Consider the following 24705-nt stretch of genomic DNA (forward strand, 5'->3'; position numbering starts at 1 on the left):
AAGTGTGGAAATTATGAGAGACCATGAGGTTGCTGTTTGAATTGTTTTTATCCTTCCAGGAATGGATTTTATGCAACTTTTAGGTTACTCACTATAGATAGGTTTGATTACTTCTAATCAATATTACTTGCAAGAAGAACTTCTTTTGGATATTTTCGAATTGTTGAAATTGTTTTCATTTAAAATTGTTGGAATTTTCCCAAACTTACTTTCAACTGCGTGAAAATAAAAATAAAATTTAGCTTGCTCTCTGTAGTCTTTATGATTAGGAAGGCGGTTTAAGTTTTGAAATTGCCTCTTTCCTTTCAGCCTCTTTCAGGTGCTGCTCACAATAGTTAATTAATATTAGTCTTTTTTTTTTTAAACTGTGAAGCATTTCCAAAGGTTCACTTATTAGAAGTGTGTGTTGATGAAGAGATCGTGGTTTTCAAGGTGGAGACCCACAACCTCCCAGTACTGAAATAAGAATCTGTATCCTGATAATTGGTAATCGTACAGGTTGAGAAGAAAAAGATAGCACATTTCATTTTCATGTGTGTGAGAAGGGAGGAGAATCTATCTACAAAATATTAACATTAAAACTTCTGAGTTCGGGGCGCCTGGGTGGCGCAGTCGGTTAAGCGTCCGACTTCAGCCAGGTCACGATCTCGAGGTCCATGAATTCGAGCCCCGCGTCAGGCTCTGGGCTGATGGCTCAGAGCCTGGAGCCTGCTTCCGATTCTGTGTCTCCCTCTCTCTCTGCCCCTCCCCCGTTCATGCTCTGTCTCTCTCTGTCCCAAAAATAAATAAACGTTGAAAAAAAATTTATAAAAACTTCTGAGTTCAATAAATTTAACCACATGACCAACAGGATAGAATGCATGTTCAGGGAGGGTGTGTGTGTGTATGAGTGTGGGTGAATGAGGAGGCTTTTGAACTGTGAATTTGGGCAAGGGCTGTATCTTCAGTATTAACAACAGTGAATAATGCATAGCAAGCATTTCATGTTAATTCACTGAATTACTAAGATTTTTTGTTTAGTAAAAGACTTAAATATTCTTTAGGAAGATTCCTCATAAATCCTCCTTTTTTTTCTTTTTGCTGGAGAGATAGCACAGAAATGTTCAAATATGATGAATACCTTGTCTAGTGATCAAGGATACCTTATTTGCCTCTATACCTTATAGAACACAGCCTCCTAAAATTAGCAAGTTGAGAGTGGCTGAAGAGAGAAATGTTTGGGAATGTTCATTATACCAATATGATTATACCAATTATATCAATAAAAAAATTTTTTTTTAATGTTTGGGAACAAGGCTTTGTGTTTTGGTTTGCAGTTTAACCTAAAGGAATCACTGGTCATGTAGTGATTAAGTGTCCATCTTCCCGGATACTTGTAGTGTTGTTTTTACCTTCCGGGATATCCACAGAGAGAGGGGAAAAATAAAGAGAACACAGGCTGGCTCATCTGCAGACATCAGAAAATCAGAAAGCAGCTTCTCAGCAGTCAGTGACCCTTGTTTTCTCTGCTGCTTTTTCTGGCTTAGGAAATTGGGATACCTCATATCCCCATTTGGCATTTTCTTTTGTGTCCTAGGATTTTGCACCTTGGCCTGAGGAATTCTTAGGATGTTCTTTTGTTTTCTTTTGCGTGTCCTTTTGTCATTCCAATAGCCATATCCCTACACTGTCACTCCTTGGAGAAGGTAAGGACATTAAGCGGCAGATCCTGTCCCTTATAAAAGGAGCTGGGGAGTAATAATGGCCCTGCCCTGAGCAAGGCTGCAGTGAGAAGTGTTGCACGTAGGCCTCCTGTGTGCAGCTGCAAACCCATGCGTCTTCCTTCCTTCCCAGATCCTGGTGTACAGCCTGGAGGCAGAGCGCTGCCTCTCGAAGCTGGGTAACGCGCTCGGGGATTTCACTTGCGTCAACCTCAGAGACAGCCCTCCCAACCTCATGGTCAGTGGCAACATGGACAGGAGGTAAGTCTGAGCGAGGAGCCGCGTCTCGTAGCCATGGGAGCTCCTGCCGAGGCTTTGCCCCTCGGCTCGGCGCCACTGTTCTCGCTCATTCCCTCTGCTGCTCACACCGCTGCGTGCTCGCTCCACAGCCTCGCCTGCCTCAGCTCAGCCCTGATCCTTAAATACCGCCCCTGTGAACGTGGAGAACAAAGTCTTGCATTAGGTAATAGTTGGACAGAGCTGGGTCTCCGCCTCATTTCTGAAACGCTCCGGGAAGGTGGTCTTTTCAGCCATTTGGTGGACACAGTTGGTAGAAGGTCCAGTGAGACCACTTGGAATATCTTTTGTTCCCCTGCTGCAAAATTTGTTTGGCATTTAAAAGCTCACTTTCTAATATTAAAAACAATAACCTAAGGGCTGAATCATGTTCAACAGAATAGGGTTGCCTGCCAAATGATGTCAAGAGTGTATTTCAGAACACTATGGTGTCCCTCTGGTGATGGGGGGAGAAAGGGACTTGATGGGAACAGATTCCAGTTTCTCTTTAGCTGATTAGCAGTCTTCTCTTTAACGCTTTGGCTTAGGGAGTCGGATTTTCCTGGTACAGGGTCCAGTGCCAGCCACGACGCTCCAGGAACCATCAGCACGAAAGGATTAAAGTGTTTGAAAAGACCCTCTGAGTCCAAATTTTAGGTCTTTTTCTCTGCCCATTCCCTCTCCCCCTTGTCTTTTCTTTTCCTTGTCTTTTTTTTTTCTTTTCTCTTTTTTTTTTGGCTGGTTATCTGCCTTGTCTGATCCAGTGCCCGAAGAGAGGTAGCATGGCTAGAGGCCAGGGTCTGCCGGCGCCCCCCTTCCCCGGCCCGGCCCCGGGCTGCAGGTGGTGGGCTGCTCGGTGGGGGGGATCGGATCGCGAGGCGGGCACTCCTGCGTGCCAAGTCCCAGACCTCGGCCGCACCCGCACCGCTGCAGCAGCTTGCAAAAATAATTATCATGTCAAATAATATTTTCAACTCCTGACCTTCACCCCTCTGCTACCCCCTTCCCCTAGAGCAAACAGATTATGTGAGTGTGCTCTATCGAAAGAAAATTTTTTTCTCAAGGCTTCCTAAAATGGCTGATGATTTCTGAGCCAAGAATTGAACTCCTCAGTGTAGGTCCCATTTTTCTATTTCAAAACAAAACAAAACCAGGCTTGATAAGCGGCCCCGCGTGAGGCACAGCAAATGAAACCAGTCAGTTTGTAGTTCTACTCTCATGTTTGAGTTTGTAGACTGAGCTGTACAAAGGCTTCAAGCTTATCTGATAGGATCTCCCTCCAGGGACCTAGTAGCTACTAACCGCTTTCCAGGAGAGCGAATGCAGAGGGCTCCTGCGGGCGTCCACATGGAAGGGTTTCGGATTGTAGCTTATGCTTCAGAGTTTGTTTACAGCGTGAGCATTTAGGTAGGTGTTCAGCTACATCTCGGCTCACAGGACAGCATGGTAGTGTTCCAGAGAAGAGATGGCTCCCTTCTGCCTAACTTAGCCTAGTCGGTTGCAGGGCAGTTAAAGCCAGGTTTTCCTGACCCTTGTTGGCTGAACAGGATCCTTGTCAGTTAGGAGACCTACAGACTTCAGACTCTGTAAAGCTGAATTTTTTCCCTGGAGCAAGGCTGTCTGAGGGGCTAAAGGCCCTGTGTAAAATGGCTCTCTGGTCGTTTTTTCTTTTTCTTTCTTTCTTTCTTTCTTTCTTTCTTTCTTTCTTTCTTTCTTTCTAAAAAAATTTTTTTAATGTTTGTTTATTTTTGAAAGAGCACAAGCAGGGGAGAGGCAGAGAGAGAGAGGGAGGGAGGGAGTGAGACACAGAATCCGAAGGAGTCTCCAGGCTCAGCACGGAGCCCAACGTGGGGCTCAAACGCACGAACCGCGAGATCATGACCTGAGCCAGAGTCGGACGCCCAACCGACTGAGCCGCCCAGGCACCCCTCTCTGGTCATTTTCAAGTGCAGATTTGACCATGTTAAGCCTGTTTTATTAGGAAACGAATGTTATGTTTTTTGTTTGTTTCTTAATCCCCTGTCTCTGTGGGGTGAAAGGAACAGACTAGTGGTTTGGCGTTCAGGAGGCGGTGTGCAAGGTGGCATTTCATCAGGGCAGTCCTACAACTGCATGCCAGCTGTTTGACCACTCTGCTGGTGACCATCATATAGGAGGTCATTCTCTGTGAAGCAGAAAAGCAGTGTAAGCACAAAGAATTTGAAACACGGGTGTTAAAAAAATTATGTCTGGAAAAAGAAAAGAATAAAGAATGTAGGCTTTCAGATCGGTAGAGGGAGGTCGTGCGTGCATGTGTTTCCCCAAAGGCTTAATGAGCTATGAGTAGGATCTCTCTAGAAATGCACACCCAGGCTCATACAGCTTATGTTTCATTTCAACAGAGGCAGAAAGGGGTCAAATACTACGAAGAGAACTATATGTAGTTCTGGCTGCCACTGTAATGGTCAATGCACTTGTAAAAGCCTGGAACCTCCTTTTTTATATTTAAACTTAATCCTGCTGCACTCTCTTCATACTCTATCAACAACCTAAGAGTGTAGTGGACTCTGAAGATACATGAAACTGTCCCAGGTTAGGACAAAAATAATTTTTCATTAACATAAGGAAATCAGCAAACATGGGTAGAATTTTGTAAGGAGCTTGGGGGAGGGGTGGGAAGCAGGGGGGACTGATAGGCTGAAATTAAAAAGGAAAAAATAGCAGGGCACCTGGGTGGCTCAGTTGGTTAAGCGTCCAACTTCAGCTCAGGTCATGATCTCTCAGTTTGTGTGTTCGAGCCCCGCGTTGGGCTCCATGCTGACAGCCTAGAGCCTACATCTGATTCTCTATCTCCCTCTCTCTCTGCCTTTCCTGCTCATGCTCTCTCCCTCAGAAATAAGCATTAAACACACACACACGGAAAAAGCTCACCTAGCCTGTCACCCTGTCCACAAGAAGCAGGTTAGAGTCTGATGAAGTTGAAGAGAATGATTGCCTGGATACAGCTCTGGTTGGATCATGCCTCTGCCTCTCCCCTGCTGGCAGAGAAGGGCTATAAAGCAGGGACAGAGTGAGGTGTGGCTCTGCACGAGAGTTTTAACACTGTAGATCAGTGACTTCTTCTGAACGCACCCTTTGTCCTTTCCTGGTAAAGCAAGAAGAGTGAGGAATAGCGGAGTACCACGGACACTCACGTTCCTCCCCAGAGTGTCAGTCTAGCGCCCAGCGAGTGCCCGACACAAAGCTTTGTATTTACTCTAAGATGCCCTTCTCCTTTTACGTTTTCACCTGTGTGAAATCAGGACTTGCCGTTTACAAGGGCATCGTAAAATTGGCAGCATTTTTAAATGTTACCCAAAGTAACGGTGCTTCTTACGATCAATGGTATTTTTAATTAAATGAAACTATGTATTTGTTTACTGAAGGCAAAAATGAATTAATGGCCTGGGAATGAGAACATTTATGAGAAGCTTGAATAGATTACCAAGAGGAAGACTGCAGGAAATAAGCCACTTTGTTGTTGTTGTTGTTGTTGTTGTTGTTGTTGTTGTTTAACCTGTTTGGCATTCACCGAGCATTTAAATCTGTGAATTTATGTCTTCTACAAAATTTAGAAAGTTTTCGGTCATTACTTCTTCGGATATTTTTTTTCTGCGCCCATCCCCTCCCCTCCTGGGACTCCAGTGATGTCAAAGTCAGACCTTCGGATACTGTCCATCAGCCACTGATGCTATATGTTCCTTTTCTTCCCTAAACTTTCTGTTCTTCAGACTGCATAAGTATCCATTTAATTTCAGGTTCATGGCCGCCTTCTTTCCTCTGGCATCCCCATGTTCCTGCTGAGCCCCTTCAGTGAATTTTTTATTTCAGATATTTTTAGTTCAAAATTTCCACTTAGATCTCTTTCTCTGTTCAGAACATCATTCTCTCTTACCATTTTTACCTTTACTCCTTGGAATATAGTCACAGTAGCTGCTTTGAAAGTCATTGATGATTCCCCAAGTCTGGGTTGTTTTTTCCCATGAGAGTGGGTCACATTTTCCTGGGTGTGTGTGTGTGTGTGTGTGTGTGTGTGTGTGTTTGCAGGGGTGGTGTGGGGGGTATGTCAAGTAATTTAGGACTATATCCTGGACATTTGGAGTGTTACGTTGTGTCTGCTTTGGATCCTATTGTATAATCCTCTGGAGAATGTTAAGATTTTTGTTTTCAATAGGCAGCCGTCCTGGTTAAGTTCAGACTGGAAGTTCTGTCTCCTGTGGGTGGATATTCAAGTGTCCGCTCAATTTTCAAAGGTTTTTTTTATGCGGCTCTCGCTCTGTCCCACACATATGCCACCCAGCTCCCCAGGGGTTAGTCTGAGATGGCAGTGGTCTTTTACTTTTTTAAGTTGAAATATTGGTTGACATATAATGTTCTATTAGTTTCACGTGTACAACGTGATCAGCCGTTTTATCCACCTATCCATTATAGCAGAATAAGGGTAGTTACCATCTATTACCATACAATATTTTTGTAACATTCTGGACTGTATTCCCTTTGCTGTACTTTTCATCTCTGTGACTTATTGATTTTATAACTGGGATTCTGTATCCTCTTAGTCTCCTTCACCGTTTTGCTCATCCTCCCAACCTCCCTTTGCTCCGGCAGCCACGAGTTCATTCTCCGTGTTTATGAGTCTGTTTCTGTTTTTGGTTTGATCTCTTGTTTTGTTTTTTAGGTTCCATATCTGTGACATCATATGGTATTTGTCTTTTTCTCTTTGACTTATTTCAGGTAGTATAATACCTTCTAGGTCCGTGCATGTTGTAGGAGGAGAGACTTCATTTTTTGTGGCTGAGTAGTGTTCCATTGTATATACACACTACGTCTTTATCCATCCACCAACAGACACTTAAGTTGCTTCCGTATCTTGGCTCTTGTAAATAATGCTGCAGTGAACATGGGGATGCCATGCATCTTTTCAAATTAGTGGTTTTGTTTTCTTTGGGTAAATAACCAGTGATGGAATTTTGAATATTTGTTTTAATGTTTGTATTAATTTTTGAGACAGAGTGAGACAGAGCACTGAGCGGGGGAGGGGCAGAGAGAGAGGGGACAACAGAATCTGAAGCAGGCTCCAGGCTCCGAGCTGTCAGCACAGAGCCCGACGTGGGGCTCGATCTCACAACCATGAGATCATGACCTGACCCAAAATCAAGAGTCAGGTGTTTAATCGAGTGAGCCACCCAGGCACCCCCCTTGTTATTTCTCTTCCATACTAGCCATTCTAACTGGCATGAGGTCGTATCTCATTGTGGTTTTGATTTGCATTTCCCTGATGATGAGTGGTGTTGAGCATCTTGTCATGTGTCTGTTGGTCACCTCTGTCCTCAGGAAAAAATGTCTATTCAGCTCCTCTGGAGATGGCAGCGGTTTAAATCTTAGTTGAGATCGCACAGCCTTTGCTCTGCTGATTTGGATCTCACCTGCGCAGCTCAGAGATGAGCCTGGGATTCACGTATGTGTAAGAGGCTTTCCTTTAGTGCCCTCCTCTCTTCAACCCTGCACTCTCCAGACTTCTAGGTGCTCCTTGCCCTTGGGCCTCTCACCGGAAGAGGGGGTTTCTCTCAGAGTTTTACCGGCCTGCTTTGCTACCACCGTGCAACCCTGTGACTAGAGTCTGCCTTTGGGGCAAAGCAACAGAGAAAAGAGGGAGAAATCCCCACAAAGAACTTTCCCCCCAACAACACACACATTGTTTGGACTGCAGGGGCCCCTTTCCGTGGTTCTTCAGAAAGGTGGTGGGATTTTTTTGGAGCTTCAGCTCCTGTTGCACGTACAGCTCTGCTCTTGGAGCTCATGCCTGGGGCATGGCTGTGAGCAAGAGGACCCCCACGTGATCACTGCCTCCATAGCCCAGCGTCTCGAGTTGACTCTCCAGAGTCTTCAGGTGTTTGGTTTTTGTGTTGCATCCGGAGGTTTTGGTTGTAGTTCAGCAGGAGACAGAGGTGGTAATGGGCTTTAGTTCCTGTTGGCCAGAACCAGAACTCCCATCTTCTCTTCAGTGATTTCAATAAAATAGTTGGCAGTCAAGGGCTGTGTTGAGTGAGGCCCCTCCCCATTCTGTCTGTCGTTCTCAGTCTTCTCATCGGTGACCTGCTCATTCCCCGCCATGAAACCGGGGATCTGGAACAGAGCAGCTCATCAGTGCTCTGCAGGGAGGATCTAAATAGGATGTGGTGGTGAGGGCCTAGGTCAGGTTGGTAGTGGGTTGTCAAGGCAACAGTACTGCACCAACAATTCCCACTGCTTTTTTCTCCCTGTAATCTCAAGATTATTTAAATTTTTAGCAGCTTTATTGAGATAAAATTCACATGCCTACAACTCACCAGTTTAAACTGTACAATTGAGTGTAACATCCACAAGGTTGTGCGACCATCACCATCATCCCCATCTGTTTGGGACATTTCCTATAAATGGGATCCTGTAAAATGTGACCCGTCGTGACTGGCTTCTTCCACTTGGCATAGTTATTTCCGAGATAAACGTGTGTTGTAGCACGAATCACTACTTTATTCCTTTTTATGGACGGACAGTATTCATTGTGTGAGTATGCCACATTATTCATTCATCAGTTAATGAACATCTGGGTTATTTCCACTTTCTGACTATTATGAAGACTGCTGTCGTCATTCAGGTACAAATTTTTGTGTAGACATATGTTTTCAGTTTTCTTGGATATATACTTAGGAGTGGAGTTCCTGGCTTATATGGTAACCCAACGTTTACCCATCTCGGGAACGTAGACGCCTTTTTTGAACTTAGTCCCTTTTTTGAAAGTGACTGCACCATTTCACATCCCCACTGGCAGTCGGTGATGGTTGTCATTTCTCCACCGCCTGGCCCGTACTTACTCTGGTCTCTAATTACAGCATAACGGGTATGAGGGGCAGCTCATTGTCATTTTGATTTTCATTCTCCCGGTGGCTGATGATGTTGAACACCCTTTCATTTGCTTTTTGGCCTCATCGGATAAATGTCCATTCAGATCCTTGGCCCATTTTTTAGCTGGGTTGTCTTTTTATTTATTGAGTTGTAAGAGTCTTTCATAGATTACAGATACCAATCCTTTATCAGATAGGATTTGTAAGTATTTGCTCCTAATGTGTGGGTTGTCCCTTCACTCTCTCAGTGGCATCCTTTGAAACACAATCGTTTTTAATTTGAGTGAAGTTCAGTGTATCTGTTTTTTTCTGTCACCAGTGCTGTTGGTGTCCTATTGAAGAAGCCATTTCCTAGCCCAGGATCACCACGATTTACTCTTCTGTTTTCTCTAAAGAGGTTTTCTAGTTTGGGCTGCTACAGTAAGGTCTCCAATGCATTTGGAGTTGATTTTTGTATGTTGTGAGGTAGGAGTAGTCTGGCCTCATTCTCTCACATGTGGATGCCCTGGTGTCCCAGCACCATCTGTTGAAAAGACTGTTCTTTCCCCCATTGAACTGTCTCAGTACCATTGTTGAAAATCAACTGACCATAAAATAGGTTATTCCGAGTGTACTCATCTGATTAAAATTTAAAATCTACAAGGACATTAACGTAAGCTAAATATTTCCATGTTTCCAGTTTGGGATCTTGTGCCGTATTATTTGGGCATTCTGTATATCACCATTACTGCTCACAGACCTCTTCAGGGCCATCCAGTGCTGGCCCAGCTGAGGAACGAGGGCCAGAAAGGTTGAGTGATCATTCCACGGGTCCTACTGCTCTTCGTGGACACTGTAAGGGGGACTCTAAACCCCAGAGACACAGCTTTTAACACGCAGAGCTCTGAGCCGACCCTGGAGTTGGATCATTAAACTGGCTAGTTCTACTTTAAAACTGCGTGTTCTTCTAGTTGCTGTTTCAAGTGAATCGTTCACCAGAGGCCATCAGTGGTATATAGACAAAGCTATTCATTTTGGCATATAAGGTTGCATGTAAGGTCCTCTCTAATAGCCCAAGTTCAGTGAGACAAAACAGAATCCTGTGATTTCTTTTTAAAAAAAAATATATATATATATATATTAAACACACACACACACACACACTTCCGTTTTAAAGGTTTCTTATTTGTCCTGTCTATTTTCTGGATAGAAATCCAGCTTTAGGTCAGGTCCTTCTAAATGAAACTGCTGAGCCAGAGTCTGAATAGGCTTCATCTCTGCCATCAGCTACGGCTTGCCTTATTATCATACAGGACTATTTAATCCAAACCAATGGGAAGCGAGCCCCCCCGCCCCAGTCAGAGAGTCTCGGAGCTTACTTCTGGCCCTGACAAATAGGAAGTTGTGGTGCCCTGCTCCCTGCTGTCAGCGAGCGAGCGAGCGAGCGGGGAGCGGGGCGTAAATGTTGTGTTTGCTCCATCTGTAAGTGTTAGAATAAGTTATTCAGAGCTCTTAGCACAGGACCAACCAGAGTGGGCCTCCCTCCCCGTTCCAGCACGTTTTCCTGCCCATCAGATGGATGCTCCTCTGCTGGAGTCTTTGGAAGGTTCTGGTGTCTTTTATTTTAATTGGCGGGCGAGAGCCGACTCCTACGGTGCGATTTTCATTAGAGAGGGGCTGGAGCGAGGGAGTGTTGGAACAGCCCTCCAAACCCAGCGATGAATATTAAACATAACACAATTACAGCTTTCGGACCAATTATTTTTCTTTTCAACGGGCAAAGTTGATGAAATACTCGCAGGATAGGAATTCACAATATCTACCGTTGGCTTCTTTTTGTCCCTGGCGTCGGTGGTCTTGACGTTATGTTGTGCCCATTTGTGGTGCTACCTGTGTCCCAGCATCAAGTCTTTGGTTGGAGCGCTGAATTTGCCAAGGCAGGCAGTTCAGGGTGGGGTGGCTCCGTCAGGCGTTCGAGGCAGACCCTGCTCTCCCCGTGGGAACGTGAATGGCTCGCGCGGACTCTGCCATTTCTGTCTGTTGACAAGAATGCAGAGGATGCCTCTCCCGGGAGATGTCCTATATCTGCTTTTCCTTTTTTCCTTGTGGGGGCGGGGGGGGGGGGGTGGTTCAAGTCCGTTCTGGCCGTTCTTGTTTTCCTCAGTGATGTAAAATACGCAAATGCTGCATCTTTTGGTGTATTTGTTTATTTTGTTTGGAGCCATCCATGCTGGTATCTAAATACAATAGGAAAACAGATGGCAAACTTTGAACTTCTGGACCGAATTTGTGTTTGCCTTTGTCTTCCTAACAGCCAAACTGTAAATTATGGAGTATAAATATTCAACAGAGGAGCTCTTTATGAAAATCACCACGGTGAAATGGACCCCTATTAACCAGATATCCGCTGACAAGTACTGGGGCTAGAATCTTCCTCTTCACGTTGCGGTTGGTAAGCGGTGCAGCTGTCGCCTGCTGCCAGCCTGCCTTTTCCAGGGGGTCCACCTTTTCTCACAGATGCCTCAAGTGGCTCTAAATGCTGATGGAAGGAGACCTTTGTCTCCCAAGTCTGCTCCACGCTGTCTGCATCTCGGGTCCAGACCCCGCGCCGGGGAGGGGGGCCCGCGGGGCGCGCCATAGTCAGAGAGTGTGAGGTGGTTCCAGGCCCTCGCCCGTGTGCCAGGAGTACGGATTTCTAAACTCCAGGTTTATGTACAGGAGCGCGTGTGAGACACGGCACGGTTTGAACAGGAACAGCGTGCCTGTGCGGCCACCGCCCAGCCTACCCAGTGCCCCCGTCGTGAACGAGTCTGCTTCGCAAACAGCATGACGGTGCCCGCGACTAGAGGGAGCGGGCACCTTTACTTCGTCCCGCTGTCTCCACTCCTCCCCGCCGTAACTGCTGTTACGCATTCAAGTGCGTCCTTCCAGCATCTTACACTCTTTCACCTAAACAGGTAACCTGCACGGGCAGAAGCACGATACAGAGGGAGAAGCGACGTTTCTGGGCACTTCTCTTCCCGAGCAGCCTGGTCCTCCTCCTCGGTCATCGTTCTCCGGAGGGGTCTGTACGCACATGCGCGGAGATGTTCTTCCCCAGCCCCCGACCCCTGTCACACCATTGGCCCCGTGCCCTCCGTGTGTAGCAGTGGCTTGGTGACAGCTCCCCTCCCATGGTAGAGACCGGGCACGGCCACTGTGTGACTGCACCGGCAGTGACCGAGCGAGGGCCGTCCGCGTCCATTCACACTCGTGCCTACTCCACGGCGTCCCGTGGCTCCCGCCACCCTGCTTGGTGTTCGAGAGGTGATGCGTCTTTCCCTCAGGTTGAAGGCCTTTTGTCTTCTGCACTTGCCCACTTTAGTAAGATACTCTTCAGTATGTCATTCTCACTTTGATGAGTGCCGAGCGTGAGCATGCGTGCCCTTCGTGAATGCTAGAAACACGCCTGCCACTTACTATTCAAATATTGCCTCTTTGCAGTATGCTTTGTTTTCTCCATCTGGAACTTCTTTTGGACACAGGCTGAACTGTCCCCTTCTATCATTTGTGTCTCCTAATCCGTTGGTCACATTTTTTATTTATGTGCACTCCATTCTAGGTCATCTTTCAGATTTATCGTCTAATCCACAAAGTCTTCCAGCCTATCTAATGAATTTAATTTCAGGGGCTGTGTTTTCATTTACAGAAGTTTTACATAAGAATTTTAAGTTTACTTATTTCGAGGGGCGCTTGAGTGGCTCAGTCTGTGAAGCATCAGTCTCAGTGCTGACAGCCTGGAGCCTGCTTCAGATTCTGTGTCGCCCTTTCTCTGCCCCTCCCCCACTCATGCCCTGTCTCTCTCAAAAATAAACATTAAAAAAAATTTGAGAGAGTGAGTGAGAGCAGAGAGAGAAGAAAAGACAAAGACTCCCAAGCCGGCTCTGTGCTTTCAGCCCAGGGGTTTGAGCCCCATGAACCATGAGGTCATGACCTGAGCCGAACCCAAGAGTTGGATGCTTACCTGAGCCACCCACGCACCCCTCGTTTATAGAACTGTGACTTTTGTGTGTGTGTGTAAATCAGGAATCTATTCCCACCCCCTTTGGGGGCGCCCAAGTCTTACCTTCTTGCCGCTGTGTTTTGGGAAGCTCCAACCCTACCCGTAGTTCCTGAGGTTGGCACCTGGCAACAGACTCACCCCACCCCACATACATGCCGGCAACTGAGACACCGAGCAGTGCATTTTCAGGGGTGTAATTTATCCGGCAGTATTAAGTGACTTTCAGTGGGAGGGTCAGGAAATTGTCTGAAACAGAAACCCCATCTGCTAATGGCCTTGTGTGGCCATGTGTATTTGTATACGTATATTAGGTACAGCCTAGATAAAATTCCTAGCAGCAAAACTGCTGGGTCAGAAGCGAAGTATATTGTTGCTGGATATTGCCAGAACGCTCCCCGAAGAGGGGTCTGTGCTCACATCGGTCGTGTGTGTCTATCCAGGTCTCTCCAGCGTGGAGGGTCTCACGGGGTGGATTACCAAACTTGATCTCTGCTGGGTAGACAGGTAACCGGTGGTATCGAACTGTAGTTCTAGTTCTTAATTTCTCTCATTACCAGTGAGCACATCTCACACATGTTTAAAAGCCATTAGTAATTTCCTGTTTTTTCTTAGCTTTTATTTTAATTTCAGGTTGCCCATCTTTACTTTCAATTTGAAGGAATTTTTTTTTTTTTTTTACAAGAAATTAGCCATTCCTCTCTGATGCATACATTTTCCCCAGTTTATCATTTGCCTCGACTTTGATTTTTCCCCCCTCCGTGGGAAAAATTTCAATACTTTTATCAATATTTTTGACTTCTGGGTTTATGTGTTTAGAAGGGCCTTCCCTATTCTGAATATTCTTGGCCGTTAATTATGTTGAACTCTTTGAGCCACCTGTAATTTATTTTGATGCAGTGTATATGGTAGAGATCCAAGTTGAGAGAGTTAATTGCTCTCTTAAGTGGGATCTTTTCTTTGATTACATTTTTAAAACCAGTGGTTGGTTTTAAGACAGCTATTGATTTTGACGTATTAATTTCATTTGATTCTGAGTTATTACTGAATTATCTTTGGCTGTCATCTCTAATTTGTCCCCTTCTCATTTTGTCTTTTATCTAATCGTGTCTGTTTTTTTTAATGTTTATTTTTGAGAGGGTGCAAGCCGGGGAGGGGGATGGAGGGTCCCAGCGGGCTCCGCACTTGACGGCAGAGAGCCTCACATGGGGCTCAAACTCACGAACCTCGGGATCGTGACCTGAGCCACCCAGGTGCCCCTAATTGTGTCTGTTATTAAACAATGCAAAATATTGGTAAAAACGGATCGTCGTTTTTTAAAGCCTTCGTTAGAAGGAAGTGTTCTGTCTCCTCGAATTTCTTTTCAGCGTTTGTGGAAATGACCGTGTGGCTTTCCCCATTCGTTGTAGTCACGTGGTGAACTGCAGTAGATTCCTCGACAGGTTCTGCTTGTGGGTAGCACATGGCTCTGGACCCTGCTGTACTGTCTTGAGGTCTGGCGTTGACCCAGACCCAGTGCCGCCTCTCACACTGGGCCGATCGGCAGGGTCTGGGTGATGACAGGATGCCGGCCGCACATCAAGATGGGGGAAGTGGTTTGCTCCTTCTTGTGCTGGGGAGCCACATGCGCCGCCCCAGGGGGCCTTCCCTCCAGGGTGTGCCTGTGTCGCTCGCTTGTTCCAGGGACCGTTGGCTCCCTTGAGAGCTTTCCCCGTCTGCTCATTGTTACTTTTTCTATCCTCGGGGGTCAGTTTGGGTGATTCACCAGGAGATTGAAGAAAATCGGCTCAAACCTGAGTACGTAGTGACTGAAGAAACCGTTATTTAAAAAAAAAAAAAAAAAATCTCCAAAAAAAATTAGGTGCATGTAGGCTTTTCCTGTCCAGGCAAATTTTATCAGACACTTACTAAACTGTCTATAAAGCTTTTCGTGCCGCAGTCCACCTCTCATCCGTAGCACATACTGAGTTGTCGGTACTTGGTGAGCCATTAGGAGCCCTTCTTGCTCCTTGGTGGGTTCTCCCCACGCAGTCTGTGGCTTCGCAAAGCCATCTTCTCGAGCCACGCTGGACAGTTTCATGCATCCCTCTGTGCGCTCCCCTCACAGTCCTTCCAGTATTTTGCCACATCCCTTTCTTTTCGAGAGGTCCACAGGTAGCAGATTTGGGGTCCTTTTCTGTTAAAAAAAAAATCTTAATTACGCCTTCGAACTCGGTAGGTCCACGAGGTATAGGAGTTTTGGTTCAAACTAATGTTCCTCAGAACTCTGCATACCATTGATCTGGTGCACATGCTCATAACTGGGAGTTGAGGACCCAGCGGGTTTCAGACCCTCTCTGTGCACCTGTTGTCTAGACCACACTTACCATGCTAGCATTAGCTGGGACTGGCCTCCTGCTAGGCACTGGGTCTTTTACTTTTTGACTTGTAGCAGCGAGGCTGTTAAGTTCACCTGTACTGAAATTTTGCCCCTTTTAATTTCAGGAACCGTGTTGGTGTTTTGCCACATAAGGGATCTGTCTCGTTTATCCATGTGTGGAAATGCAGCATATACTTAAACAGTCATTTTTTTTAACATTTTTTAAAATTTATTTTTGAGAGAGGCGCAGAACACTAGCAGGGTAAGAGCACAGAGAGGGAGACACAGAATCCGAAGCAGGCTCCAGGCCTGAGCTGTCCGCATAGAGCCCACACCAGGCTCGAACCCAGGAACCGTGAGATCATGACCTGAGCCAAAATCAAGAGTCGGACGCTTAACCCACTGAGCCACCCAGGCACCCCAAGCAGAGTCATTTTTAAAGAGGTTCTTAAAGTCACATTATTACAAGGCAAGTAATTATTGTGGGACTTCAGATGAGTGGCAGCCAAGTGTCCACATATTCTTACCGTGATTTTATTACGCTTCGTCAACTACAGACACATTGCTTTCCAAATTTCGACAAGAGGGTGATAAAATTTAAAAGTCAAGTTAAGTTCAACCCCAGAAAAGTGTCATTTTCCCAACCGGGTAAGGGTTTGGGTTACAGACGAGTGTGGCCAGTTTACCTCCTGCCCTTAACAGAATTTGGTGGTACCAGCAAAACTCCTGGGCTGGGCAGTAGACTTACCACTGGGTCAGCCTCCTCAGTCCGGTGTGGTCAGAGTTGAGCTTTCCTGTGTGTGGACTCCCGCTCAGGGCAGGTGTCTTCCCTGTTGAGCAGAGAAAGCATGTGTGACGGGTCAGCTGATAGACTCAAGACAACTATATCTTGTTCCGGGGGCTTTTAAATCATTCTGATTAGACAGTTGTGGGTACTGTAAACTCGTTCATTTCTGTCGCACCCTCGCATGCTATGACCATGTACTAATAAGGAGGTAAAAGTTCTATATCAGTATGAAGATGTTGGCACACAACGTTTTTTTTTTTTTTTTTTTTTTAATGTTCTGGCACAAGATTGTTGGGCATCGACCAGCACAACCAAGGATGAACCTGTCATTTCGGGCCTTAACACGAATCCCATTTCTCTTCTCTGTGCTTCTCTCGGGCCTTCCAGGGTGAGGATCCATGACTTCCGCACTGACAAAATCGCCCTGTCGCTCTCCGCCCACCAACTGGGCGTCTCTGCAGTGCAGATGGACGACTGGAAAATCGTCAGTGGAGGCGAAGAAGGCCTGGTCTCGGTGTGGGACTATCGGATGAACCAGAAGCTGTGGGAGGTGCATTCCAGGTAACTGAACGGAACAGGAGCCATAGGGGTAGCAGGCCGCCTCTGAGCCAGTTCCTTGTGTCACCACACCGTCCTCAGCATAACCGAGGAGCTGGCTGCGGTCAGTTCCTCGCTCCATTTCTCAGGCGAGGAACCTGAGACCCAGAGACGGCGCTGGTCACTGGGGAGGTAGTTCTACTCACGCCGTTAAAGCTGCCGTGACTTACACCCAGCCAGGGTAGGCAAGGCCTGCTGGGAGTCCCAACATGCGGGACCTTGATTGTCCATTTCTTGGACTTGCTTTCCACTGTTTAGAAGGGCCCTAGGACTGCAAGTAGTCAGGCTTCAGCTAAGGAGGGAGCAGTGTGGCCTTTCGTTATCCCAAGTGTAGGTGGGGGGCCTCACGGATGTAGGCAGATAACGTTAAGGATGCCTACAGGTAGAGGCAGCCGTGCCTGGAGCTGACTTGAGGCCGTCCCCCTCTTGCCTGGGGAAGGGGCTCTCCCTCCCCCCTTACCCTGCCACAGCCACCTGGCCCTACATGCCACCAGTTGGGGGCAGGGAAAGAGGAGAGCCTTCTTCCCAGCTGGCCGAGCACCACTGTGAAGGCACATTCTGCGACGTGGACTGGGAGAAGAAGAGGAAGAAACACACAGACGCTGAGCCCACAAATAGAAATTTCAAGTCCTAGTAAGAGAAGGCAGTACAGTCCAGGCCCGGTACCAGCGGTGGCAAGGTTAAAACAGGAATTGGCTGATTCTATCAGACTACACCGTCTGGCTCTGTCCAGCCCTGTCTTACTCAGCAAACAGGTGCAAAAGCCCTTTTCCTGCTTTCTGTGATGATACGAAGAGTTGCCACCAGGTGGTGCCGAAAGGCAACTAAACGTCCTCCATGGTGGCACCTTAGAAGGAGGAAGCCCTTTTATTGCTTGGACAAGCCGGGTCAGCCTCTCCTACTAGCACAGCTCACTGCAGCTGGGGCCCTGGGGGGCTGCCACCCTCCCGTCCCGCTTTCCAGCAGCACCGCCTGTTCACTAGGGCTGGACTCTCTCTCCCGGAAGAGCTGTGTTCCCTTTGACGTATCATTCAAGCGAAGCCACAGTCAGTGAGGTCTTCCCCAGCTGTGTCCTGTCCCGGCACTTGCCTCCCTAACTCACTTGTAAGTGTACACGCAGTCCTCGCCACCAGTTAGTGACTTGGGCCACCTGGCAAGGTCCCCATGTCCACCAGTGAAGGGCTGGGCCCCACTCTTCAGTGTCCTACCTGGAGCTCGTGTGCTCACCAGGTCCTCACCTGCCTTGCGTGCAGCCCGTCTGGGTCCTCTCGAGCCTCTGGTCCGGCCCCGCGGTACAGCAGAGCCTCTCCCTCCACACTCAGCCTGCTCTCCCTTGGCCCCACCTCGCCGGGCCCCTAGTGAAGTCTCCCAGACATGCTTATTTCTGGTTGGTGCCCTGAATCCTGGACTGGCGGGGCCAGGTTCAGATTCCCCCGGACTTTCGATACCAAGGAGAGAATGCTCTGTTCCGGCCAAGAAGCCAGCCCCTGCTCGGCCTGCACAGAGTTTCCCTCATCTCTGCCTTTCTGCAAGGGCCTGGCTGATGGGCTCAGTGCTGAAGCCTATGTCCCATCCTTGGGGCTTGTGCATCTTTCATGCTCTAGAAACCTTGGTTTCATTTTGGGGGAATGCACTCTTACATTCTTAGCTAGTTAGGAAACCTCTGATAGCAGGTTCCCGATTGCATTGGACATCTTTACATCCTGTGGCTCCTGGCTTGGAGCTGTGACCAAGGCACTGGATAGAAGCGTTTAGAATGAACAAAAGCCTTTACTCCATCTGTCGGTTTCAAGCTACTGTTGCTAAATTTTGCAGCACAAGAGCACAGAGTCCAACTATCAGTTGTAGCCCTCTCAAACATAGGAGGAGGGGGCCTTTGATGGATCAGCCCCACACCCTGCAGAGGGGGAGCCTGGCGAACCTGTCCAGGGCTGGCCAGCCAGAAATGGGGCTGTTCTCTACCACGTGCTAAAATCCTTCACGTCAAAACATACCAAGTTGGGTGGCCGGCCAGGAGACATAGGGGGCACCCGGACTTGTTAACAGCAGTGCCCAGAGTATAGAAGCAAGGCAAGTCTCTGCCCCTGTTGGGGGCCCGGGTTCCTCCCCTGTTCATGAGAAGCTTGGTAGAGGGTTCTAGAGCCCCTGTACTCTAAACTTCCGAACTTAGAGGGGGCCCAGTCTGGGGGGGGCTTCCCTTTACCAGGCGCTCTCCGTTGTGTTCCAGGCACCCCGTCCGCCACCTGTCCTTCAACAGCCACAGCCTCATCACGGCCAACGTGCCCTACGAGAGGGTGGTGCGCAACACCGACCTGGACTTCACGGCCCACAGGAGGTCAGTGTGTGGGGCTGGCTTTGTCGGGGCTCAGAACACAGCATCTTGGCTTGACTGTGTCACTAGGACCCCTGGGCCACCTCGTACCCCGTCAGGTACGGCCATTGTTTTCACAGAAGCTGAGAACTTCGCGGCCGCGCAGCAAAGTGTGCGCATCGCGATGCTCCTGCCGTGGTTATGCTCCCGGTGACGGTGGCAAAGCCCCCTCCTCCTGCTCCATCTGCTGGGGGCCTCCGTTCCCAACGAGGGAGAGACCCCCGTGCAGGTGGCTCGGGTGACCGCTGGCCTCCCCTCGGTCAGACGCGGCGGCTCACCTGTCTCCAGTCCCGGGACTGCGTGTCCGCCACGCTGTCGGCCCGAAGGACGGGAGCGTTCACGGGGACCGTCCCGACGCATGCTGTCTGTGCTTCCTCTAGGCACCGCGGGCTGATCCACGCCTACGAGTTCGCGGTGGACCGGCTGGCCTTGCAGAGCACGCTGCCCGTCTGCCGTTCGTCCGCGGACCCCACGGCCGGCCACGGCTATGCCCTCGCGCTCGCCTTCCCCCAGGACCGGAGTTAGGCGCGATCCTCCCCGCGGAGCGGGGAGAAAAGCGGGAAGAACCACGCCTGCCGGATTTGGAAACTGCCGGGGGGAAGAACATGACCCCCGGGTGCACTCGTCTGACCCCACACCTGCCTCGGCTGCCTTTGCCTTCCTCCGCCGCCTGTTCGTTTTTCTGTAGCTGCCTGTGGAAAGCGGGAGCGTGTCGCGGCTTGTCTGTTTTCTGGCTGCTCTGGTCCTCCTCTGGGGCTTTCTTACCACTCACGCTGCACCTCCTCCCCCCGCCCCTCCACGTCCACTCTGGCCCCGCCTGGGCCCCTCTGTCCGGATACCGTGTGGACCTCGCCCCCCCCCCCCCCCCCCCCCCCCCCCCCCCCCGTCTTTACACTACAGTCCAGGGCCCTGCTCACCTGCTGCCGCCATCGTTCGGTCTTCAAGCCCTTTCTCCAGGGGCAGGGGGAGGGGAGGTGCCTGAGCTGACACGGCCCCACCTCCCCTGGACCCGAGAGCACATACTCACTCGGTCTGGTCTGTGATGCCACCACCCGGTGTAGACTTGGGATCACAGGCCTGTTTCCTCCTAGTTCTTAACCATGATTCATAATTATATATTTATACAATTGCATTAAGCACTCTGTGGTCTGCCCTTTTGTCCACAACCTGTGATACAAAGTAGATTATTTTCTACATGTGTGTTGCATAAACAGCCATCCTCCATGCAGGATGGAAGAGGAAGAGCTGGCGGAGAAACTGCTACCCTAAACCACGGCGCTACAGCAGGGCAACACCTGGAGGGGCACGAGTATGATAAACAGCCTCCATTTCCGAGGGGGGGGGAGGCCGAGCGGTCACCTTACAAAGGATGGAGACTGTGCAGCAGCAACCGCCCGATGTCCCTTCAAAACAGCAAAGCAGAAACTGAGAGGACCACGAAGGGAAAGTCCGTTCCCAGAGCGAGTGATCAATAAGGACTCTGAGGATTTACTTGGCAGAATTTACAAGCGTGATCCAATACGCGTATGTAGTTTGGGGCCTCTTTACCCGTTGATCATGCACGGCACCTGAGTCCGTGTGAGGACCACAAAGGATGATCCCATCCAGGCCAAATTCCATGACCCCTAATGCAGTAAAATTAGATAAAGTGAAATACGTCCACCTGGAAATTCCAAATACTCCAGAATTGGTTTAAAGAAAAATGGAAATATGAACTCCCTAGACCAGGGTGACCATGACTGCACTGAACATCAAAACCCCCAGGATGAGGCCAGGGTGGACAGAAGCTGTGGCTTGAGTAGAAAACACAACAGGCCAAGATAAATGGCTAGCTGTCACCTCAGAGACCTCAAAGGAGGGTGTTAAGCAAAGATTAAAAAACACATTGATGGGACAGAAAGCCAATAAATAGTAAAGTTTATCACAATGCCAGAAACCCCACGCTTGTACCATTTTACACTGGAGCAGCTTTTTCGAAAAGCCAAAATATACAAGTCTTGATTAAAAAAAAAAGGCACAAGGGGCTTTTCAGGGCGACAACCTGCCCACGCTGACCCAAGAGAAAGGGACGCTTTCCTACTGTACACGGGAGAAAATTGGGACACGTGTGCCATTACAGAGAGTCCCGGCCCTTCTGAGTTGTGAAGGTTTCAGTTTTTTCAGATGAATTCGGTCCACGTTAAAAACCGACGTGCAGCTAGATAGGCCGGGGGAACCGGAAAAAGCCCCGGCTGGGAATCCTCACTCAACCCGCAGGGTGACGCTGGCTTTCAGACCGCCTTCCTGGGCAGGAGCTTCATCAGGACAGCCTTCTGCTTCCTTTCAACCAAATTACTTCATAAATGAAGCCGGTCTGCAGTTAGCAGATGAAGGATTTTATTTACTCCTCGTGTCATGTGCTGCTCTGACCCCCTAGTGACCTCGCTTTATAAGGTTTTCATCTTTCATAGCCTTAATGTAACTGGACCACTGGGTAAAAGACATTTTTCTTCTAAGAAGCAGGCCCTTCCAATCCGATTTTTACCTCTCATTTTGCAGACGCAGTCACCCTTCCTAGCTTCGCAGCCGTGAAAGGTAGTTGAAGAGTTGCAAAGAAATCAGACCCAGAAAAATATACCAAAACTAAAAATAGTTCTAAACTCTTGTCATTCTCGGCCAAAAGCTGGTCCAGCGTAAAATGGCACCACCACAGGGGTTTTCTTACCTCCCCAGCCTGTTTATAACCTCTCCCCTTACGGAGTAGGGCCTGTTTTTTGCGGAGGAGGGTTTATCAGATCCAGACTCCGATCCCCAGGCACGGCAACCTGTGTTTGCTGCTACAAACTTTACATCCTGGAACGTGGGGAAGGGACCGAATTCCTCCATAAATTCACATTTACCCAGTGACTTAAAACGCCTTGGCCCGTATCCCCCCACCCCTTCTGCTCCGCCCACCTTACCTGGATCCCTGTTGGCTCTTTTGAGGAAGCTTCTTTGCAGGTTCTGAGTTCGCTGGTGGATCATCTCCTTTCCTTCCTCCGTAGCTCTTCTCCTCCTCAGACTCTACCCCCTCCGGCTCCCCCGAAGACAGAAGCAGCTCCTGTACCACCTGGGGAGCCAGAGGGCCCCACACCAGGGCTCTTGTGTCCTAGAACGTCGCCTGCCTTTTGCTTTCTTTTATCAACTGTCTGTCCCAATATTAAATTTTTGAAATTTGTTTCTTGCTCAAATGACCTGGCAAGGCCCCCGGCCAGCCAACCGTGGCACCTGCTCTCCCCGACGCCCGGCGCGCTCCGCCAGCAGGGCAGCCTGGTGTCGCAGGCCATGGGAGCGCGACCACCACTCACAGGGGTTCCCAGGCCAGGATCCAAGAAACCCACAAGATGAGGTGTGAAACCGGACACAAGCGTTAGGCAGGTTGGCTTTCGTCAGGTCGTGTAAGGGGACTGCCGAGAATCACATCTCGGCCACTGGATTGCGCCTTTTAAGCCAAGCCACGTGCTGCCTTCGAGCTGCCATTGCGCAGCCAGTGACTTGTGTTTAAAAGCTACCCCGGGGGTAGCATCACCACCCCCAGGAGGCACAACGCTCTCCCTGGCTGATAACTTCCCCAAGATGGGGATTTGGGTCTGTTGGGAAAGGAACGTCTGATGGGGCGGCTCAGTCAGTTGGGCGTCCGACTTCAGCTTGGGTCAAGACCTCGCGGGTTGTGGGTTTGAGCCCCGCGTCAGGCTCCGTGCTGACGGCTCAGAGCCTGGAGCTGCTTCGGATCCTGTGTCTCCCTCCCTCTCTCTACCCCTCCCCTACTCAAGCATAAACAACAAATTTTGTTTTTAAACTAGAGGCCCAGCACTTAGGGGATGGCATGCCGCTCTGCGTTTGAATGACAAGCACCAGCTTACTGCAGACAGACTCTGCTCACTGAGGAGGCGAAGTGGCTTCCCCTCATGAGGGCACAGCCTTCTCCTTAGAACCTCCTGGTGGCTTGCCATTACCGGCAGGTCCGTGACCACGGGCTAGACAGGTGCTGTCTCGCCCCCCGACTTGGGGCCTCTGCTTTGGGCAGCCGCTGCGGCGGCCAGGAGCTTATGATGCCAGCTGGGCCGTGGCGCCGTGAGCCACGCAGACCTGCCCGCCTCGCCCTCGAGCCAGGCCAGACGGTTACCTGGCTGCTGCAGCGGGCCCCGCCGGTGGCGGTCTGGACAGGGCCGCCTCCGATGTGCGGCGGCAGGTTCCCTCTCGCTGGGCTGCAGCGGCCCCGGGCAGGGCAGGCGTTCGGCCTCCGACCTTCGCCGTGGGTTTCCAGCCGCAGGTTTGCACACCGGCTCAGCGCCAGGGCCCGCTTCTTCCCTAGGAAGGGCGGGAACGCTCCCAGCTCCCCGCAGCCTCAAGAGCTGAGCCCGTCACATCTTCCCTTCCCGTGCCCACTGGCAGGACGGTCCCTGTCCCTCGAAGACCGAGGGGACCGACGCTGCTGCTCAACATATCCCTCACCCTGACTGCTGCTCGGGGCTCTGGGGCTGAACGTGGAGCCTGGTCCCTTGCTGACTTGGTTGGATTAGAAGGCTCGGCAGCCACCACGGGCCAAGTTCATCCACCGCCGAACACCCCGCTGGCACTTGCCTCCTGATTCCGGAAAGGCCTAGAGACAAAGGCAGAGCTGACAGAAACCCCAGCTCCTCCGGCTCCCCCCTCTCCAAGGCCTTCCCAAGGTCACCGTGTGGGAGGACAGCTTGCAAAGCAGGTGTTTGCAAAAACCCTCGCCAAGGCAACTTGTATTTTTAACTCTGTCAGCCCACGGAAGTCACTGCCGGTCCCGATGCTGCGGTTCAGCCTCAGCAGGCAGGTGGGGGCAGGCTCGGGTGCATGTGTGACCTGCCTCCCCTGAGCATAGCACAGAAAGAACTTTCCAGTCCCTCGGACAAGAAGGTAATGGAGTTGTTTTGCGCAAGTCCAGCAAGGTGGTGCTTGGCCAAATTTGGAAGTGGTTGTGATCTTGGGTTATTCCCTGGTCCGTGATGCACGGTCAACGTGGCTGCCGGATGTTTCCCCCGAGCTTCTCCTACTAGATTTCCATTACGCAGCCCTTTTGTGAAGCTACCAGACTCCTGCGTTTGTGTCAAATTGCTGAATTCTCTGAACATCCAAAGCTGAGTTCTGGTAACTTCTCCCCTTGGTGACACGGCAGTATGGGACTAGATCCGGCTTTCAACCCGACTGCGGGCAGATGGGTGAAGAACAGAAGGGGGCCCTCACCCTGCTGGGTCTCCACCCACCTCCTGCGGCCTTCAAAGCACGACCTCACTTCCTCCAAATGTTTGCCTTAGCACTGATTTCTGCCTATTTCCTTTTAGTCACTGGTGTAATTCTTGATAGAAGACAGGCTGTTGAACAAGCATATCTGTTGATTCGACCACTTGCCTCTTTTAAAACCAATTTCAAAACAAACACACCACTTGCTTCTGACGAGGTGCCCGATCCAGGGACCCAGGGACGTAGCCATACTTGCTCAGGGGCGATGCAGCCACAAAGCCCTTCCTGGGCACCCTCGCCGGTCCGGCGGGTGACAGGAGGGAATGGGAGCCCCCGCCTGCGTCCCCTGCTAGACTGTGGGGAATTAACCTGCCCTTTCTAGAAGCAGGTTTGCACCCACTGCTAGGAAACCCTGGTCACTCCCCAAATGACCGAACGGGCACCCTGGGAGCCGGTAAACTCT

The 24705-nt window shown here is 49.6% G+C and overlaps 1 protein-coding gene and 1 long non-coding RNA gene across 6 annotated transcripts in view; one reads left to right on the forward strand and one right to left on the reverse strand.

Moving 5' to 3' along the window:
- FBXW8 (F-box and WD repeat domain containing 8) overlaps positions 1 to 19724 on the forward strand; it is a 126180-nt gene extending 106456 nt beyond the window's left edge. For all 3 annotated transcript variants that reach the window (XM_086681790.1, XM_086681789.1, XM_086681791.1), the window contains exons 8-11: positions 1834 to 1961; positions 16430 to 16603; positions 18867 to 18974; positions 19391 to 19724. In XM_086681790.1, the coding sequence (XP_086537916.1) occupies positions 1834 to 1961; positions 16430 to 16603; positions 18867 to 18974; positions 19391 to 19535 (555 nt within the window). In that variant the 3' untranslated portion in view covers positions 19536 to 19724. The remainder of the gene's footprint in view (positions 1 to 1833; positions 1962 to 16429; positions 16604 to 18866; positions 18975 to 19390) is intronic.
- Positions 10022 to 19424, reverse strand: LOC147575319 (uncharacterized). 3 transcript variants are annotated; one of them, XR_015242259.1, is made up of 3 exons: positions 19289 to 19424; positions 16004 to 16085; positions 10022 to 15072 (listed from the first exon to the last, which is right to left on the reverse strand). It is a non-coding gene; the product is annotated as an uncharacterized LOC147575319 (long non-coding RNA). The 3 variants fall into 3 exon arrangements; XR_015242260.1 differs by lacking the exon at positions 19289 to 19424 and having other exon boundaries at positions 10022 to 11619; positions 11664 to 15072; positions 16004 to 16435; XR_015242258.1 differs by lacking the exon at positions 19289 to 19424 and having other exon boundaries at positions 16004 to 16435.
- Positions 19725 to 24705: the final 4981 nt, after the last annotated feature.

Source organism: Puma concolor, chromosome D3, assembly GCF_028749965.1.
Source record: "Puma concolor isolate L17-30 chromosome D3, mPumCon1.1.hap2, whole genome shotgun sequence".
Taxonomy (NCBI): domain Eukaryota; kingdom Metazoa; phylum Chordata; class Mammalia; order Carnivora; family Felidae; genus Puma; species Puma concolor.